At 48.4% G+C, this 18,764-nt stretch overlaps 2 protein-coding genes and 1 long non-coding RNA gene across 4 annotated transcripts in view; 1 reads left to right on the top strand and 2 right to left on the bottom strand.

The window, feature by feature from the left end:
• Positions 1 to 18,764, bottom strand: part of CYTH3 (cytohesin 3) — a 181,092-nt gene that overhangs the window by 99,695 nt on the left and 62,633 nt on the right. The window contains exon 3 of one of the 2 annotated variants that reach the window (XM_058711087.1): positions 12,042 to 12,153. In XM_058711087.1, coding sequence (XP_058567070.1) covers positions 12,042 to 12,153 — 112 coding nt within the window. Of the gene's footprint in view, positions 1 to 1,450; positions 1,674 to 12,041; positions 12,154 to 18,764 lie in introns of those variants that run through there. The other variant, XM_058711089.1, reaches the window with a different exon arrangement.
• LOC131501248 (small integral membrane protein 10-like protein 2A) overlaps positions 12,042 to 18,764 on the bottom strand; it is a 69,604-nt gene continuing 62,881 nt past the window's right edge. Inside the window, exon 3 of the mRNA XM_058711095.1 lies at positions 12,042 to 12,153. Coding sequence (XP_058567078.1) covers position 12,153 — 1 coding nt within the window. The 3' untranslated portion in view covers positions 12,042 to 12,152. The remainder of the gene's footprint in view (positions 12,154 to 18,764) is intronic.
• On the top strand, positions 13,888 to 16,959 carry LOC131501250 (uncharacterized). Its single transcript, XR_009256709.1, has 3 exons — positions 13,888 to 14,192; positions 14,309 to 15,835; positions 16,195 to 16,959. It is a non-coding gene; the product is annotated as an uncharacterized LOC131501250 (long non-coding RNA).

The raw sequence follows: 18,764 nt of genomic DNA, 5'->3' as shown, positions 1-18,764 counted from the left end.
ACAGGAGTCGGAAACGCCTTCCAAACAAAATCGCCGAGCCGGCTGCCTACCTTGACTCTGATGTCAAATGCTTAAACGTGATGCCTGTTTACTCTGTAAAAGGGAAAAACTGCTGTATGCCTGTTGTGTTACCCAAGTTGTGACAGGCAGGAGGCAGGGGATCTGGGGAGAATCCATCGCTTAGACTCTTCAGGCAGACAGCCTGGCTTGTAGGAGGCTCTGCAACTCGGCTCCTTCTTTCCACAGCACTTTCTTTCGAAAAACAACACACCCACTCGATGCCACAGTGCTATCCCTAGCTTTAACTATGAGAACTGAATTCGACAAATGCCACCAAGCCTGCCAGCTGCCCACGATCACAGCCGCATCGCTTCTTGGGGCACAAACCTCTCGGGCAGCACTTACAGTCTGAGAAGGCACCTTGATTAACCAACCACTTCAACCTGAAAGCGCTCGATACTGCTGATTCTCACAGGCGGCTGCAGCCTGTAATTAAGATTTTTTTTTTTTTTTCTCAAAACGCTCCCTTATTACAAGGGGTTCTGAAGATCCCGTCTGTCGGCATCAAGGAGATCTTCAGCCAAAGTAGAGAGAACCTCAACTTCGGGTGTGCCTGCAAGACAGGGGTGGTAACCCCTCCGCTTTCCAAACCAACGACCCCACTCCACACACGCGCGTAAATGCAGCTTCACGGGCATGATTCGCAGCATGACACGACAGTAATTTGCACGCCACTAAGTCATCCACAACAACTGCAAATTAACTGGGCGTCAGGCACACAACCCGGCTCTTGCTGCTCTCACCTGAGCGCGCGATGCCCCGGGCTTATTTGGGGGGCTTAACCCGGAACGTCCCCCAGTTCATAAAATGCCTGTGCCCCGGTTGCCCACTCCTCGTTGAAGCCTCCCCACGCACCACTTGTGACCTAAAGCCCAGCACACGGGCACACGGCTTTCAACCTTGTCCCTCCACCCGCCCCTCTTGGACCCCGAGGATCCCCAATTCGGAACTTTCCCCTCCCCATTTCTCGGGGATACCCCGCTTCCCACCACCTGGGAAGAGACACCGAAGGGTGGGGAGGGGGAGGTCAGCCTCCTGCGGTCGGGCTCCGGAGGGCGTGAACGCCCTTGGCGACGAGAGGCGGGGAAGGTCGCCCCCAAGGTCCCCCGCCCCGGGAGGGCGACCCCCGCGCCCTGCCCGAGCCCCCGGGCCACCCCGGCCGCCAGCGACCCCGGCCTCGCCCCGGACCCCCGCTCGGGCTCGGAGGCGACCCCGCCGGCCCCCCTCCGCTGGGCCCCGGGCCGACGCGCCGCGGGCCTCGCCTGTCGCCAGCCGGCACGGGCGCTGCCCGGACCCCCGACCCCGGACCCGCCGCCCCGCTCCCGTCCGGCGCGCCCGCGACCCCCGCCCCAGGCCGCCAGCCCGGGCCGGCCACACCTCCGACACTCACCGCCGCCGCCCTCACCGCCGCCGCCGTCTTCGTCCATGTTGAGGCCGCTCCCGCTGCCGGCGAGCCCGGAGCCGCGGGCGAGGGGCCGCGGGCGGTGGGCGCCGCGGGTGCGGAGCGCGCGTGCGGCCGGGCGGCTCCAGCAGCGCGCGCGCCGGGTCGCGGCCCGGGCCTCCTCCGGCCGGGCGGGGCGCTCTCCGCTCGGCGCGCCGTCACGTGACGCGCAGGCCCCGCCCCCGGGCGCGGTGGGCGGGGCCCGGGGCCGCGCGGCTCCGCCCGCGGGAACGCGCCCGGCCCCTCCCGGACTGCGCCGTGCGGGCCCGCGGCAGGGCTGAGACGCGACTCTGGGCGGCGGGGGCTGGGGGCCCGGGGCGCGGCGACCCCTGCTGCGCCCTCCCCCGCCTTCGCGCGGCCTGGGGACTCGCGTGGGGTCCCGGGCGCGGGATGCCACTTCTACAGACCCCGGCGCCGAGGGTCCTCCTCGCACGTGCGCTCCGGAAAAAAAAAGCTCAAGAAACGCACACATTCAAAAGTCTGGCCTCGCCCCTTGGGCCCCGCGGCATTTCCGAGTAACCGGCTTTCTGATGCATAATGAAGACGTTTCTTCGCTGGCGACGAGCGCACTTTAAAATTAGCAGAGTGTAAGGCTGGACCCCACACCCGCACACCTGGGTCCCACCCTCAGCTGGGGGCTGGCCCGGCTGGCTGGCCTCAGATGCTCTCGCACTGTCTCTCCAGTCTCCCTTGGAGAGCTGCCAGCTGCCCTGGATTTATGATGCAGAAGGAGCTCTGAATTCAATTTCCCGTGGGCACAGCCAGGGTCCTAGGCGCAGGCCTCCTGGGCAGAAGGCTTCAGCTCGGCCTGCCCCAGATCTGTGGCTCTCCTTTCTCCGTCCACGTCTTGCTTCCAGTAACTCCCCTGAAGCATTGAACGTGCGCCCTCCCTAGCCTTTCTGTTCATTTCGCTTGAACCAAATTGCATTAAAGAAAAGGAAACACTGTAATGGAGGAGATAATTCATCTCTAATATCATTTTCCAGCAACGATTTTATATTTACAAATGGCCTGTTTCCTTCCGCTGTCATTTATCAAAATGGAAAGTTTTCACCTTTTTGTTCAAGGTTGTGGGATGATTCCAGAGTGCAATCTCCCAATAACCTCGGGAATTAGACACCCAGCGTTCCTGTGCTTCTGCAGTGACCGCGCACACTTCTGGGTGTCCCGAGATGGACGTTTAAGTCCCAGCCAACAGACGCGGCTTCCTGATCATGTCCCTGTCAGCTCGGTTATCTTGAAGATAACAGTATGGTTACTGAGAAAAATGGCAGCACACTTTGAACTTGATAATGTAATATGTGGAGCTTACTCAAAGATACTATCAATTATAACAGCTTTTAAATGTCAAATTCCTCATTCTTTAGGTTTCTTAACATGTGATCCAAGGTGCTTCTCTCAAAGTTTGAATCTGAAAATTGCTCTCTGATGTCCATCTAAGACAACTTCCATCAGAATAAAGCGTGGCCCAGTTATCTGTAAGTAGAATGTTAGATTATCCCCACAGTTCAGCCAGCGCCTCCATTTTGACAAAGCCTGAAAAAATGTTGGGGTAATAAAGGCTTAGGATGTCATTTCCGTTGTTGGTTTTTTTTAGTTTATTTATTTATTTTTGAGAGAGAAAAAGAGAGAGAGAGACAACAGGGGAGAGCAGAGACAATGAATCCAAGCAGGCTCCGCACTATCAGCAAAGAGCCCAACGCGGGGCTCAAACTCACAAACCGTGAGATCATGATCTGAGCTGAAACCAACAGCTGGATGCTTAAATGACTGAGCCACCCAGGAGCCCCTCATTCCTGTTCTTCACTTGATCTTAGCCAAAAGGCCGAGAAGCGATTCATTCCTGTTCTTGAAGGGAGAAATTAGAAGACTTCAAAACCTTCACTACTCAAAGAAATTACTAACTAAAGGAGAAATTAGGTTAAAAAAAAAAAAAGCTGTTTTTCAGTATCTCTTAAATCCCACCAAGATAGCATTTATCTAATCTGCACACATTCAGGTTGCCCCACATAGAGGAACATTAAGTATCCCAGTTACCCACTAAGATAGGCATTTGCTTTATGTCCAGCATGTGTGTGGTTTCATCAGAAGTTGAAAGCTTTATAAATGAATTTGTAAGAAAAACAATTTGTGCGGCAGACGGGGCTCCAAGATAACAAGTGTTAAACCTGAAACCCCGTTGCAATCCCTCAGTTAGACAGTAAGTATTTAGGAACCTGCTGTAGTCCAAGCACTGTCCCAGGTGCTGGGAAGATGATGATGAAAAAGATCAATTCGGTCCCTGTCCTCAGGGGACTTAAGACCTGGAAGGATTACAGCCATTAGGCAAATAATTACACAAATAACTCTGAAATTGAATTTTGATGTCCTAGCCTATTTCCAGACTTTCTCACAGTGTTTGCTGTTTCCTGTGTATCAGCTTTGCAGCCTTGAAACTCCTTCAGACAGAGACTATAGTCTGTATTTATTCTGCCTCCACGATCCACCGCAGGGCCTGGCCATGTCAGAGAAAGGGAGAAAGCAACAGCGTTTGTTACTGCTGCTGAATGAACAGGGCCATCCAAAGGAGGACACCTCTTGAAAACATGTTGAAACCCATTTATCAGCCCTCTGACCATTGCAGAAATAGTTTAAGAAATCAAGAATGTGCACATTCCGGAAAGGTCGGAGAACTTCTCCTTTGTGCATCAATCTCCATCCTCCAAGTGGAAGTCTGTGAAACTGGACAGAAAGTGTCCTCTCCTAGCACTCAAGTCACAAGAGCCAAAACCCTGCCAAGGCCTGTGTCTTCCTGCTCAGCCAGAAAGAGGCTGCCTAGGCCGCCTGCATTACCGATGCATTCAGACCCTGCACAGAAAAGCAGAGACGGCAGTGACTGTCAGCAGATGGGAACCTCAGCTAATCCGTTACATCTGCTCAGGGGTCTGGTCCAGTCCAGGGAAGGCGCCGCACACACAGCAGCCAGCTCACTGTCAGCTCACGGTCACGGAAGGAAAATAATGTTTTCCGAAATCTAATTTCATCTCGGAAAGAAAAGATCTCGTTGGAATAGAGATGACCTTGTGCACATTAGCATTCCCCACTCTGCCCAGGCAACCAATGGGGTCTAAGTGTCAAGACACATCCTCATTAAATTTTCAAAAGCCCAGACATCATGTCCTTGATGGCTTCCGCCTCTCTTTCCAATTTTCAAAACAGTCCACCTTGGTCTTGCCCTCTCCCCTAGAATCCACACAACTGACAAAGGTTCCCTGGTCTCAACTTCCCAAGGGCAGCTCAAGTCCTTTTAGACTGATTAGTAACTTGCATCTCTGCTGGAAAAGGCACTCGAATGTTGTGTTCACGGTAAACTCTGAAAAAAATAATTTGGCTACCGTTTCAAGCTGTTTGTCTTTGGGTAGAAAGGCTTTATACCCACTCAAGGTGACATCGGTATAAAGAATTATTACATGCAAGGTGTCTTCTATAGTAATAAAGAACTGGGTTGTTTTTACCTAGCTCTTCATTTTTATAGTACGTCCCTGACCTACCAAAAAACAAAATTAACTTTTTTTTTTTAATTTAAAAAGGTCCCCTTTGGAAGTTGGTCAGAGTCTGCAGTGTGCAGCTTGAAGTCACCAGGAAACTCCACCCTGGGGTTCAGAGTGTACTAACGGACAAGCAATTAAAAAGAAAAAGGGTGAAAATGACAAACATAAGTACATAGAACATCTGTCTGTGATCACAGTCCTCCAAATAGAAAGTGAGCTCCTAGCCAGCAGCTAGGTGACAGAACACACATCACTGAGTGCCATGTGACCCCCAGGGCCTGCCTGTGTGCACGCAAATGGAATTCTGCACTTTGACGTATAAGGCCTTGAGTTCTGGTCATTTGTTGCCTTTGTGAAAAAGCCCCACAAAAACCCAGTAAGGTCGTTAGGGCTCGGCCGTGATGCATCACAGCACATCATGTCTTCTAGGGGGATAATGTAGTCTCTAAAGTCAGATGGCCCAGGGGCTTCCATTTCTTGTCTGTGTGGCCTTGAACAGGTTGCTTCACATCTCTGTGCTCTACCTTCTGTATCTGAAATGGGACCACCACAAACTCTGCCCTGTACGTTCTGGGAGCTAGAACTACCTGCTACCATAGACAGGGCATGGTGTGCAACAGGTGTCAGTCGATCCTCATCATCATCAAGAACAGAAGTATATGGGGCGCCTGGGTGGCTCAGTCGGTTGGGCGGCCGACTTCGGCTCAGGTCACGATCTCGCGGTCCGTGAGTTCGAGCCCCGCGTCGGGCTCTGGGCTGACAGCTCAGAGCCCGGAGCCTGTTTCGGATTCTGTGTCTCCCTCTCTCTCTGACCCTCCCCCGTTCATGCTCTGTCTCTCCCTGTCTCAAAAATAAATAAAACATTAAAAAAAAAATTTTTTTTTTTAAAAGAACAGAAGTATAGTGGGCACCTGGGTGGCTCAGTCAGTTAAGCGTCCGACTCTTGATTTCAGCTCGGGTCGTGATCTTGCCAGTGGTGAGATCGAGCCCCACTTCGGGCTCTGTGCTGGCAGCATGGAGCCTGCTTGGGATTCTCTCTCTCCCTCTATCTCTGCCCCTCTCCCACTCATGCTTGCGTGCACTCTCTCTCACTCAGCAATAAATAAATCGACATTAAAAAAGAAGAAGAAGTATAAAGTTTCCTCGCTCACTCATTCACAAGACCGGCAGAATCCGTGTAACGAGATGGGGAGGCAAAGCTGAATCTCAGTAAGGGCTCCCACTGTCACTGCCACCTTCTAGCTGCTGTCTTGTCCTTCACATCTGCCTTCTGGAATGTCCCTTGCCATACACTCCATGCCCTCTGCTTGTGAATTGTCCCACACCTCATAGCTGAACGGTCCTCTAAAGAACTGGGTTCTCACAGCCACAGTCCCGTATGTGCAGTGGTGTAAAGGAATCTGGGGACTCCGTGCTCTTCCTGTGATGTCACTTCATTCATTCAACAACCCGTTTCTTAGCACCCCCACCGAGCAGGCCCCAGGGTTTCGACAGGAGCCAGCAGCCAATGACTTTTGATGATGGACATGTCAGACCTCAACACCCAGGGTGACTGTAACAGCCTTGGAAACCTTTACTCCACCCCCTGGCAGGGGGCAAAGGCTCTTTTTCTCGGGGTGGGGGGGGGGGAAGGGGAGGGAAGGGAGAGGATCTGGTGTGCACACACACCACTCAAATACATCTCCCCCAATAACAGATTAGTCATATAAATTTAATTGTTACAGATCTGCTGCTTGATCAATACAGTTTTAGTATTTAATACATGCTGTTAAAGTTTATCACTGCGGTGCCCTTGGGTGAACTGCTAGTGTTTTGTCTCTCTCTCTCTCTAAAAATAAATAAAAACATTAAAAAAATTCATTTTTTAATAATGTAGTTTAGGGGCGCCTGGGTGGCTCAGTCAGTTAAGCAACTGACTTCGGCTCAGGTCATGATCTCATGGTTCATGGGTTCAAGCCTCACACAGGGCTCTGTGCTGACAGCTCAAAAATAAATAAATAATAAAAACATTAAAAATTACAAAATAATGTTCTTTAGGGGCACCTGGGTGGCTCAATCGGTCCAACTCAAGCGTCCAACTCTTGATTTCCACTCAGGTCATGATCTCACGGTTCATGAGTTCGAGCCCTGGGTCAGGCGTCATGCTGACTGCTGACAGTATGAAGCCTGTTTGGGAGTCTTTCTCTCTCCCTCTGTCTCTCTGCCCCTCCCCTGCTCACACTGTCTCTCTCTATCTCAAAAATAAATGAACTTTAAAAATTTTATAAAAAATAAAATAATGTAATTTAGACAGACTTCTGATTCCAGAAAGATAGAAGTGTTTTTCTCTATTGCTCCCACTCAGTACAAGTCCATGGACATTGCATATGAACCAAACACAAGAAGACCCTGAAAGGAAACAAGGAGAGAGGGACTAGGCACCTTGGGACCCAAGGAGTGACATGATGGTGAGTTCCTTGGGTTTTCTTTCTTTCTTTTTTTCCCCCCAACGTTTATTCATTTTTGAGAGACAGAGCAAGAGCAGGGGAGGGGCAGAGAGGGAGACACAGAATCTGAAGCAGGCTCCAGCCTCTGAGCTCTCAGCACAGAGCCCGATGCAGGGCTCGAACTCACAAACTTCAAGTTCATGACCTGAGCCCAAGTCAGATGCTTTAACCAACTGAGCCACCAAGGCACTTTGGGTTTTCTTTTTGCCTCAGAGATCCCAGACTTGAACTGGAGAACCAGAAACCCAGAAACACCAACCGGTACAGACAAAAAAAAAGGAAAGAAAAGCCCCAACAAAAGCCTGCCCTCTCTAGCCAAAGGATCAGGAAAAGTGCAGCCTAGCAAAGCGGAAAACTTTTAGACAATAAGGTTGTACTCCAGCCAGCCGCACCCCGACCAATGTCAGCGAAAGGCTGAGTGGGGAGCCCAGACCTCCACCCTCCTCAGCTGAAAGGAGGTGTCCGAAGCCACTGCCTGCTCCCAGAATGGGATCAGAGAAGGCCAAGCAGGAAACCCGGACTTCATCCCAGCCAGGCAGTAATGAGGGCCCCGTTTCCCCCCACTGGGGTGATGTCGGAGAAAGCCTCGGAGAGAGTCAGGACTTTGACCAGCGGCAGTGACAAGGCCACCTGGTCCCTGAGTATCAGTGGAGGCCATGTGGGGAGCGGTCATGAGGTGCCCAGACCTTCCCAGCCAGAGTGGTGTCAGCAGAGGCCTGGGGGAGCCAGAAACTCCATCTCCACTCCTCCGTAACCAGGTATTCTTTCCCCCAACCCAGGATGTCCACAGACACCAAGGGGGGGACCTGGATTCCCGCCTCCACCCGCTAGTAAAGGGGAGGAATCCCACGCTTCCTTTGCTGGAGGCGTCAGAGGAAGAAGGCATAAACAGAATATTTATCTAGGACTGCATAAAATACCGAAAAGTCCAAGATACAATTGGAAATCCCTCATCACACCAAATGGGATGAAAGAAGACAATTGGTATATGACACCAATCCCAAGATGACAGAGATATTAGAGTCACTTGAGTAAGATTTTTGAAGCAGTCAGTAGAAAAATATTCAATGAGCAATTATGAACACGCTTGAAACAGATGCAAAAAGGGAACAAAACATACAAAGGAAGAGAAGGTACAAAGAAGAACCAAATGGAAATTGTAGAATGGAAAAAAAAAACAACAAAGTTTTTGAATCAATGGATGGGGCGGCAATAGAATGGAAGTGACAGAGCTAACAATCAGTGAACTTGAAGACAGAGCAACAGAAATTATCCAGTCTGAACAACAGAGAGAAATTGGGCTATAAAAAAATGAACAGAGCCTCAAGGATCTGAACTGACATTCGCGTCATCAGAGCTCTGGAGAAAGAGGAGAAAGAGGGCACAGTAGGAAAAGTATTCGAGATTAAAAGAAAAAAGAAAAAAACAGGGGTGCCTGGGTGGCTCAGTTGGTTGTGTGGCCGACTTCGGCTCAGGTCATGATCTCGCGGTCTGTGAGTTCAAGCCCTGCATCAGGCTCTGTGCTGGTAGCTCAGAGCCTGGACCCTGCTTTGGATTCTGTGTCTCCCTCTCTCTCTGCTCCTCCCCTGCTTGTGCTGTCTCTCTCTGTCTCTCAAAAATAAATAAATGTTAAAAAAAAAAAAAAAAGAAAAGTATTTCAAAAATAATGGCTGAAAACTTCCCAAGTTTGGCGAACGAAGTGAACCTACAGAGTCAAGAAGCTGAGCAAATCTCAAACGGGATGAATCTAAAAAAAGTGTTTTTTTTATGGGCACCTGGGTGGCTCAGTCGGTTAAGCATCCTACTTGGGCTCAGGTCATAATCTCACAGTTCGTGAGTCTGAGCCCCACGTCAGGCTCTCCGCTGTCAGCACGGAGCCCACTTCTGACTCCTCTGTCTCTTTCTCTCTCTGCCCATCCCCCACCCCCAAAATATTTTTTTAATGTTAAAAAAGTTAAAAATTAAAAACAAATAAGAAAAAAATTAAAAAATAATAATTTTTAATGCTTTATTTATTTTTGAGAGAGAGAGAGAGAGAGAGAGAGAGAGAATGAGCGGGGGACAGACAGAGAGAGAGGAGGACAGAGGATCCAAAGGAGGCTCTGCCCTGACAGCAGGGAGCCCAGTGCAGGGCTCAAACTCACGAACCTCGAGATCATGACCTGGGCCAAAGTCAATGCCAAGACACATCATAGGAGAACTTTGAATGTAAAGAAAATGGAAGAAAGCTTGAAACCAGTGAGAGAAAACAACACCTTATGGTCTACATTTCTAACCCAATAAAATTAATTAATTAATTAAGTTTAAAGCTGGTTCTTTGAAAAGATACATAAAATTGACACCTTTCTAGCAAGAGTGACCAAAGAAGGGGTAATTAATGGGGTAATAAAGGCACACTATGGACATTACCCACTCTTATATTTGAAAACTTAGGTGAAATGGATCCATTCCTCAAAAAGTGAAATATGTCACCACTCATCCAAAATGAAATGGATAATTTAAAGAGCCTATCACAGGGGCGCCTGGGTGGCTCAGTTGGTTGAGCATCAGGCTGTTGATTTCGGCTCAGTTCATGATCCGGGTGGTGAGACTGGGCCCCAAGATAGGTTCAGTGCTGAGCATGGAGACTGCTTGAGATTCTCTCTCTCTCTCTCTCTCTCTCTCTCTCTCTCTCTCTCTCTCCCTTTCTCTCTCTCTCCCTCCCTCCCTCTCTCCTTCCCTCCCTCCTCCCCTCTCCCCTACTCATGTTCATTCTCTCTCTCCAAAATAAAATAAAACTAGAAAAGCATTTAAAAAAATTTTTTTTAATGTTTATTTATTACGGAGGGAGAGAGAGACACAGGGCATGAACAGGGGAGAGGCAGAGAGAGAGGGAGACACAGAATCCGAAGCAAACTCCAGGCTCTAAGCTTCAGCACAGAGCACGATGTGAGGCTCAAACCCACGAACCAGGAAATTGTGACCTGAGCTGAAGTCAGAGGCTTACCCAACTTAACCTCTCAGGCGCCCCACTAAAATAAAATTATAAAGAGGCTATAACAATTAAGGAAACTGAATATATAATTTTAAAACTCCTAAAAAAAGAAATCCCCAGGCCCAGATAGTATCAGTGGAGAAGTCTACCAAATGTTTAAAGGATAAATATCAGGGGCGCCTGGCTGGCTCAGTCAGTAGAGCATGCAACTCTTGATCTCGGGGTTGTGAGTTCTACAGTCTATGTTGGGTGTAGAGATTACTTAAAAATAGAATATTTAAAAAATAAGAAATAAAGGATGAGCATCAATCCTTTTCTTCCAGAAAAGACAAGAAGAACACTTCCCAATTTAATGTATAATGCCAGTATCACCCTGTTCCCAAAACTAGACAGAGACAGTATAAAAAAGGGACAATTACAGACACTATCCTTCCCAAACATAGATACGGAAATTCTTACCAAAACACTGAAAATATAATTTGGTAATATATAAGAAGAACTGTAATAAAAATGAAAATAAAGGGGCGCCTGGGTGGCTCATGGGTTAAGTGTCTGACTCTTAGTTTCGGCTCAGGTCATGATCTCACAGTTTGTGGGCTTGAGCTCTGCATTGGGCTCTGCGCTGACAATGCAGAGCCTGCTCAGGATTCTCTCTCCTTCTCTCTCTGCCCATACCCCCCGGTCAAACACACTCTCTCCCTCTTTCTCTCTCTCTCTCAAAATAAATAAATAAACTTTAAAAATAAAAATAAAACAAACTGTACACCAGGATCGAGTGGTGTCTATTCCCGGGATGCAAGCTAGTTCAAACAGTCACAAATCAATCAATGTAATCTACAGGCTAAGAAGAAAAATCACATGATCGCTTCGATGGATGCAGAAAAAGCATTTGATAAAATTAAATACCCACTCATGATTTGAAATACTCAGGCACTAGGCATAAACAGGGACTTCTTCAACGTGATTTTTTTTTTTAATCTACAAAAACCTATAGCTCCCAGCACACTTAATTTTGAAAGACTGATGCTTTTCCCCTAAGACTGGGAACAAAGCCAGGATTTCATTCTCACTGCTGCCACTCAACATAGCACTGGAAATTCTAGCCCACACAATAAAGCAAGAAAAGAAATAAAAGGCCTACAGATGCAAAAAGGAACAAAATTAAAGTGTTTCTGTTTACAGATGACAGGATCGTCTACATAGAAAATTCCAAAAATCTCCAACAACTTATAAGTAAATCCAGCAAAGTTGCAGAATTGACATAAAAATCAACTGTGTTTATATCAGCAAAACTAAAAGGCAACCAACAGAATGGGAGAAGATATTAGCAAATGACATATCAGATAAAGGGTTAGTATCCAAAATCTATAAAGAATTTCTCAAACTCAACACCCAAAAAAATAACCCAGTGAAGAAATGGGCAAACAACATGAATAGACACTTCTCCAGAGAAGACACCCAGATGGCCAACCAACACATGAAAAAATGCTCCACATCACTCATCATCAGGGAAATACAAATCAAAACCACAGTGAGATACCACCTCATACCTGTCAGAATGGGTAACATGAACAACTCAGGCAACAACAGATGTTGGCGAAGATGTGGAGAAAGAGAATCTCTTTTGCATTGTTGGTGGGAATGCAAGCTGGTGCAGCCAATCTGGAAAACAGTATAGAGGTTCCTCAAAAAACTAAAAATAGAAGTACCCTACGACCCAGCAACTGCACTACTAGGCATTTATCCACGGGATACAGGTGTGCTGTTTCGAAGGCATATACACCCTGATGTTTATGGCAGCACTATCGACAATAGCCAAAGTATGGAAAGAGCCCAAATGTGCACTGACTGAGGAATGGATAAAGAAGATGTCTATATATATAATGGAGTATTACTCGGCAATCAAAAAGAATGAAATCTTGCCATTTACAACTACGTGGATGGAACCAGAGGGTGTTATGCTAAGCAAAATTAGTCAAAGACAAATATCATACGACTTCACTCATATGAGGACTTTAAGACAAAGAACAGATGAACATAAGGGAAGGGAAACAAAAATAATACAAAACCAGGGAGGAGACAAACAAGAAGAGACTCATAAATATGGTGAGCAACAGAGGGTTACTGGAGGGGTTGTGGGAGGGGGGATGGGCTAAATGGGTAAGGGGCACTAAGGAATCTACCCCTGAAATCATTGTTGCACTAGATGTTAACTAATTTGGATGTAAATTTAAAAAAAATCAACTGTGTTTCTATCAACTAGCAAGGAGAGCACGGACAGTCCCTCGCTACATTGCCACCAATGAACCCCTGCACCTTACAATGCTCCCCGGAGGACCCCAACTGCACAATGGTTACCTGAGGGCAGGGCAGTGTTGCCTGGGAAGGGGCACAAGGGAACTATGGAAGTTTTCAACTTAAAAATCCCTACACAAGGCAGTGGTGCTTAAAAGAAAGGGAGGGGAACATAGTCGGTCTGACTTAGAATCTGTGTTTCGATGTATCAGGTTTGTGTGTTTGGGATTTTGGATCCCTGCTGCCATTTGGAGTTTTGGTTTGTGTGCTGAGATGAATAGTGCCCCACCCCCACCCCCAAATTCACGTCCATCTAGAATCTCAGAATGTGACCAAATTTGGAAGTAGAGTCTTTGCAGGTGTAATTCGTTAAGATGAGGTCATACTGGAGTAGATGGGCCCTAAATCCAGGGACTGGCGTCCTTAAAAGACAGAGAGGGCGCGCGCACACACACGCACACACACACACACACACACACACACGGAAGATGACCATGGGACACAGAGGCAGAGATTGGGATGAGGCAGCCACCAGCTAGGGAAAGGAAAGACCTCTGAGAGCCACCAAAAGCTAGGAGAGAGGCACCGTTTGGCCCGCTGACACCTTGGTCTTAGACTTCTGGTTCCAGAACTGCAAGAGAATAAATTTCTGTTGTTTTGAAACCACCCAGTTCAAGGCAATTTGCAGCCCCAGGAAACTCGGTACCCTCTGATTCTCTTTTTTTTTTAATTTTTTTTTCAACGTTTTTTATTTATTTCTGGGACAGAGAGAGACAGAGCATGAACAGGGGAGGGGCAGAGAGAGAGGGAGACACAGAGTCGGAAACAGGCTCCAGGCTCCGAGCCATCAGCCCAGAGCCTGACGCGGGGCTCGAACTCACGGACCGCGAGATCGTGACCTGGCTGAAGTCGGACGCTTAACCGACTGCGCCACCCAGGCGCCCCCCTCTGATTCTCTTTTCTGTGGTCTTGAGGAGGTGGAGTATTGTCTCGACCTGGAGAAGGGCTGTCTCCTCCCCCCCCCACCCCCCCATCCTCGGGCAGTGCCCGTGGCTTCCTCCCAAGGAGAATGAATTCCAGATTCCGTTTGGGAATTGAAGAATTGTCTTCTCCCCCAAGGAAAGAAGGACACGCCCTTATGCACGCAGCATTTTTCTGTGTGTGAAAGAGGGGCTGGAAAGGCAGCGCACAAAAATCACATTCTTGTCCCGCTGCAGAATGCACTGCCCGGGGCGCTCTCTCCTCGGCGGCGCCGGCTGGCTCAGCAGAAAGCTGCGGGGAAGCTGGCGGAGAGCTTAGTCACGGCCTTTCGAACCCTCCTCCACTGCTTCCAAGTTCAAAGGAGAGAAGAAACGAGAGAAACGAGGCCTCCCAGACCTTCACAGGGAGACACCCTGCCAGAGCAGGTGAGTCAGGGCAAGGGCGTCCTCATTTCTTAAAAGGCTTTCAAATTCCCTTGGCTTCTCCCCGATGGGGGCAAATTCCTCCGCTTTACCTTTCTGCATCCTTTTCTCTCTGGCAGCACCAACCATCTCCCAAGCAGCCCCCCATTCCCATCTTCATCATTGAAGAAGTACAACAATAGGATGGACACTACTTTGAAGCACCTGCTGTGTGCAACCTCAGTGCCAAGTGCCCTCGTACCTGCCCTGGAGCCCTCCCGGCCGCCTGACCACGTGGATACTGTTAGCCCTCCTTAGAGACAAGAGAGCCGAGTCTCAGAGACACAGATTAACTTGCCAGAGAGCACACGAGGAGAGAATGGAGGAGCTGGAAGGGGCCCCACCCCTGCTGCCCCCCGTCCTTTCAAGACACCATCCAGCCTCAGGAATTCAAAAGAAAAGGGACCGTACTCCAGTTACTCCTGGAAGCGCACACACGCAGGGAGTCCCCAGCCTGTTCCCCACACACGACCCGATGTCCTCACCTGTCTCCCCTACCTCTTCTTTTTCCACCTTCTGTCACATCTTTCTTCACCCCTACCACGTGGCACCAGTGTTGACTGAGGCACCTGACTGCACACTAAGGATTGAATTTTCCAGTTGACGCTGGTCCAAGGGTCTGGGTGGGGAGTGGCTGCTTAAATGGGTACAGAATTCCTTTTGGGGGGAATGCATTCGCTCTGGAGCTAGAGACAGACGGTGGGGCCACAACATTGGGAATGTGCGAAATGCCACCGGATTGTTCACCTTAAAATGATTAATTTTAGGTGATGGGAATTTCACCTGAGTAAATTAAAAAGGTTTGGGAAATGTCCAACAAAGGAACTCCATGGCTGATTGTTTAAAAATATTTTAATGTTTATTTATTTTTGAGAGACAGAGTGCGAGTGGGGGAGGCACAGACAGAGGGAGACACAGAATCTGAAGCAGGCTCCAGGCTCTGAGCTGTCAGCACGGGGCCTGATGCGGGGCTCAAACTCATGAACCGTGAGATCGTGACCTGAGCAAAAGTCGGACCCTCGACCGACTGAGCCACCCAGGCGCCCCGTGGCTGATTGTTTTTAATACTGTCCCAGCCTAAAAGCGCATCATGCCTCCTTCTTTGCTGAAAGCACGCTCTCATCAGATGTGTCCAGGCAGCAGGGAACAGTTCCCTGAGACCCCTGTGGTGTGGGCAGGTTGTTAGGTGAGTCACAATGGGACAGAGTTTCGGATGCCCTGCCCTCTCTCCCATCTCAGCATCTCCCATGCCTACACATCCTGTTCACACTAAAGTTGAGGCAAGACAGGATATCCAGAGACTTGGAGGTCAGGCTTACCAAAAAGTGACTCAGTGAAATGGATTCTCAGTGCACCTGTCCCTCAGAGACTATGACTTCTCGTTGTGGCACTTCTAGAAAACCAATGACAGACAGAACTGCCCGCCTACGTCCTGGAACACCCTCCCCAGGACGCATGATGAGGCAGCTTCCTAATTGCTGGGTGGCCTCTGAATGCTGTGACCCTCTGAGACATGTCACCTGGCAGGTTCTCCAAGAGGTGCTGCCTGTCCCACAGGCCACAGGCTGCAAGAGGCCACGGAAGGAGCAGGACCAGCCTGGCCACAGGTGAGGACAGGCAGTTGCAAGGCCTTCAAAGAACCAGTCCCGGATTTCATCGATCTGTTCTATTTTTTTTTTTAAATCTATTTCATTTATTTCTGCTGTAATCTTTATCGGTTCCTTTCTTCTACTGGCTTTGGGCTTTGTTTGTTCTTCTTTTTCTAACTCCTTTTGATATAAGGTTAGGTTGTTTATTTGAGACTTTTCTTGCTTCTTGAGGTAAGCCTGCATTGCTCTAATTTTCTCTCTTAGAACAGCTTTTGCTGCATCCCAAAGATTTTGGACCATTGTCTTTTGATTTTCATTTGCCTCTATGTATTTTCTTTAAAAAACTTTTTTAACATTTATCTATTTTTGAGAGACAGGGAGACAGAGCATGAGTGGGAGAGGGGCAAAGAGAGATGAAGACACAGAATCTGAAGCAGGCTCCAGGCTCCAAGCTGTCAGCACAGAGCCTGAGATGGGACTCGAACCCACGAACCATGAGATCATGACCTGAGCCAAAGTCGGATGCTTAACCGACTGAGCCACCCAGGCGCCCCTGCCTCTATGTATTTTCTGATTTTGTCTTTAATTTCTTGGTTGACCCAGCTGTGAGCCTTCTTGACGAGAGAAAGATACCAAGAGCAAAAAGCAGCTGAACTTTCCCAACAGAGGTGTCCAGACAAATCCCTGAACACACACGTTCACAGCAGCATGACAATAACCAGAGGCGGAAGCATCTCCAGTGGCCATCAGTGGATGAGTGGATAAACAAATTGTGGCAGATTCCTACCATGGAATATTACTCAGGCGTAAAAAGGACTAAAGCGCTGACACCTGTAAGATGTTAATAACCACCCCCCTGAAACATTATACTCTGTGAAAGAAGCCAGACACAAAGGACCCAATATTGCATGATTCCAATTAGATGAACTATCTAGAAGAGTAAATTCATAGAGACAGGAAGCACTTTGGTGGTTTCGAGCATTACGGAGAGGGGTGTAGGGGAATAGGGCTTGATTGCTTAGTGGGTATGAGGTTCCCATGATGAAAATGTTATGGAACTAGTTAGAAGTGATGGTTGTACAACACTGCAAATTGACTAAATGCCACTATACACTTTAAAATGGTCAATTAAAAATTATTTATATATATGTATATGTATATATATATATGTATATGTATATATATATATATGTGTGTGTAAAATATACATAACATGATAATGACTATCTTAAACATTCACACTGCTGTACAGCCATCATTATGCTCCATCTTCAGATCCCTTTCATCTTCCCAAATGGAAACTCTGTCCCCATCGAACGCTCACTCTCCATCCCTTCCCCCACCCCCCACCCCTGGCTCCCACCATCCTACTTTCTGTCTTTTGTGAATCTGATGACTCTAGGCACCTCATATAAGAAGAAGCACATAGTATTTGCCCTTTTATGATGAAGTGGTTAATTTTATGTTATGTGAATTTCACATCCGTTGAAAGAAAGGGAGGGAGGGAGGAAGGAAGGATCCATGAAGGAGAGGAAGGAAGGAAGAAAGGAAGGGAAGAAGGAGGGAGGGAGGGAAGGAAGGAAGGGAAGAAGGAGGGAGGAAGGGAAGAAGGAGGGAGGGAGGGAAGGAAGGAAGGGAAGAAGGAGGGAGGGAAGGAAGGAAGGGAAAAAGGAGGGAGGGAGGGAAGGAAGGAAAGAAGGAAGGGAGGGAGGGAGGGAGGGAGGGAGGGAGGGAGGGAAGGAAGGAAGGAAGGAAGGAAGGAAGGAAGGAAGGAAAGAAGGAGGGAGGGAGGGAAGGAAGGAAGCAAAGGAAGGAAGGAAGGGAAGAAGGAGGGAGGGAGGGAAGGAAGGTAGGAAGGAAGGGAAGAAGGAGGGAGGGAGAGAAGGAAGGAAGGAAGGGAAAAAGGAGGGAGGGAGGGAAGGAAGGAAGGAAGGGAAGAAGGAGGGAGGGAAGGAAGGAAGGGAAGAAGGAGGGAGGGAAGGAAGGAAGGAAGGGAAGAAGGAGGGAGGGAGGGAAGGAAGGAAGGGAAGAAAGAGGGAGGGAAGGAAGGAAGGAAGGAAGGGAAGAAGAAGGAAAGGAGGGAGGAAAGGAAGGCAGGAAGGATCCATGAGAGAGAGAGAGAGAGAGAGAGAGAGAGAGAGAGAGAGAGAGAGAGAGAAAGAAAGAAAGAAAGAAAGAAAGAAAGAAAGAAAGAAAGAAAGAAAGAAAGAAAGAAAGAAAGAAAGAAAGAAAGAAAGAAAGGAAAGGGAGAACCCATCCCAGCCACCTCTTCACCCTGACCATTTTAGCCAAGGACTGAATGAGTGGAGATGACCATGGCCCCTTCTGAATCCACCCTGCACCCTCCACTGTCATCCCAAGGAATGAAACTGAGTTGACCGGAGGTCAAATCAAACGAGTGCGGGGGCGGCTGCAGCCTTTGGGGCCGTGAGATGCTGGTGGGAGAAAATGCTGTCCTGAGTCTCAGACACCGGATTCATGAACAAATCTCAAGTTTAAGTGCCTGAGAAAAATGGCTCGATGTGGTTTCCTCCCTAAGTGTTGGAAATCGGACAGCTCATCCCTGCTAATGGAAAGGCCTGTATCCGCTTCCTGGATTTTGTGAGTGGGGTAAAACCCCAGGAGAGAAAGCTCCCACACAACATCGCCAACTGAACCCCATCCATTTGTTTTCTGAGTGTAACGTCAGGTTAATTATTTATGACGGGGCTCCAAACAAAGTGTTAGTAAGAGACCGGCTTCCTCTTCTAATTGCTAGGTTTCTGAGAAGGGAGCTTCAGCCTGGAGGGATTTTGTGATTGGAATAAAAGGAAATAGAAGAAAGTGAAGTGTGCATCGGCCTGGCCCAAAAGAACAGCCAGAGTACTGAGAATTAAAAGGAAAAGTGAATTATTAATAAGCAGAATATGGAAGGGGAAGGAAGACAGAGGAAAGATGATTTCCCCGA

The sequence above is a fragment of the Neofelis nebulosa genome, chromosome 18 (assembly GCF_028018385.1).
Source record: "Neofelis nebulosa isolate mNeoNeb1 chromosome 18, mNeoNeb1.pri, whole genome shotgun sequence".
NCBI classification, from domain to species: domain Eukaryota; kingdom Metazoa; phylum Chordata; class Mammalia; order Carnivora; family Felidae; genus Neofelis; species Neofelis nebulosa.
Note: the sequence above shows the minus strand (reverse complement) of the source record. Positions and strands in the feature narration are given on the sequence as shown.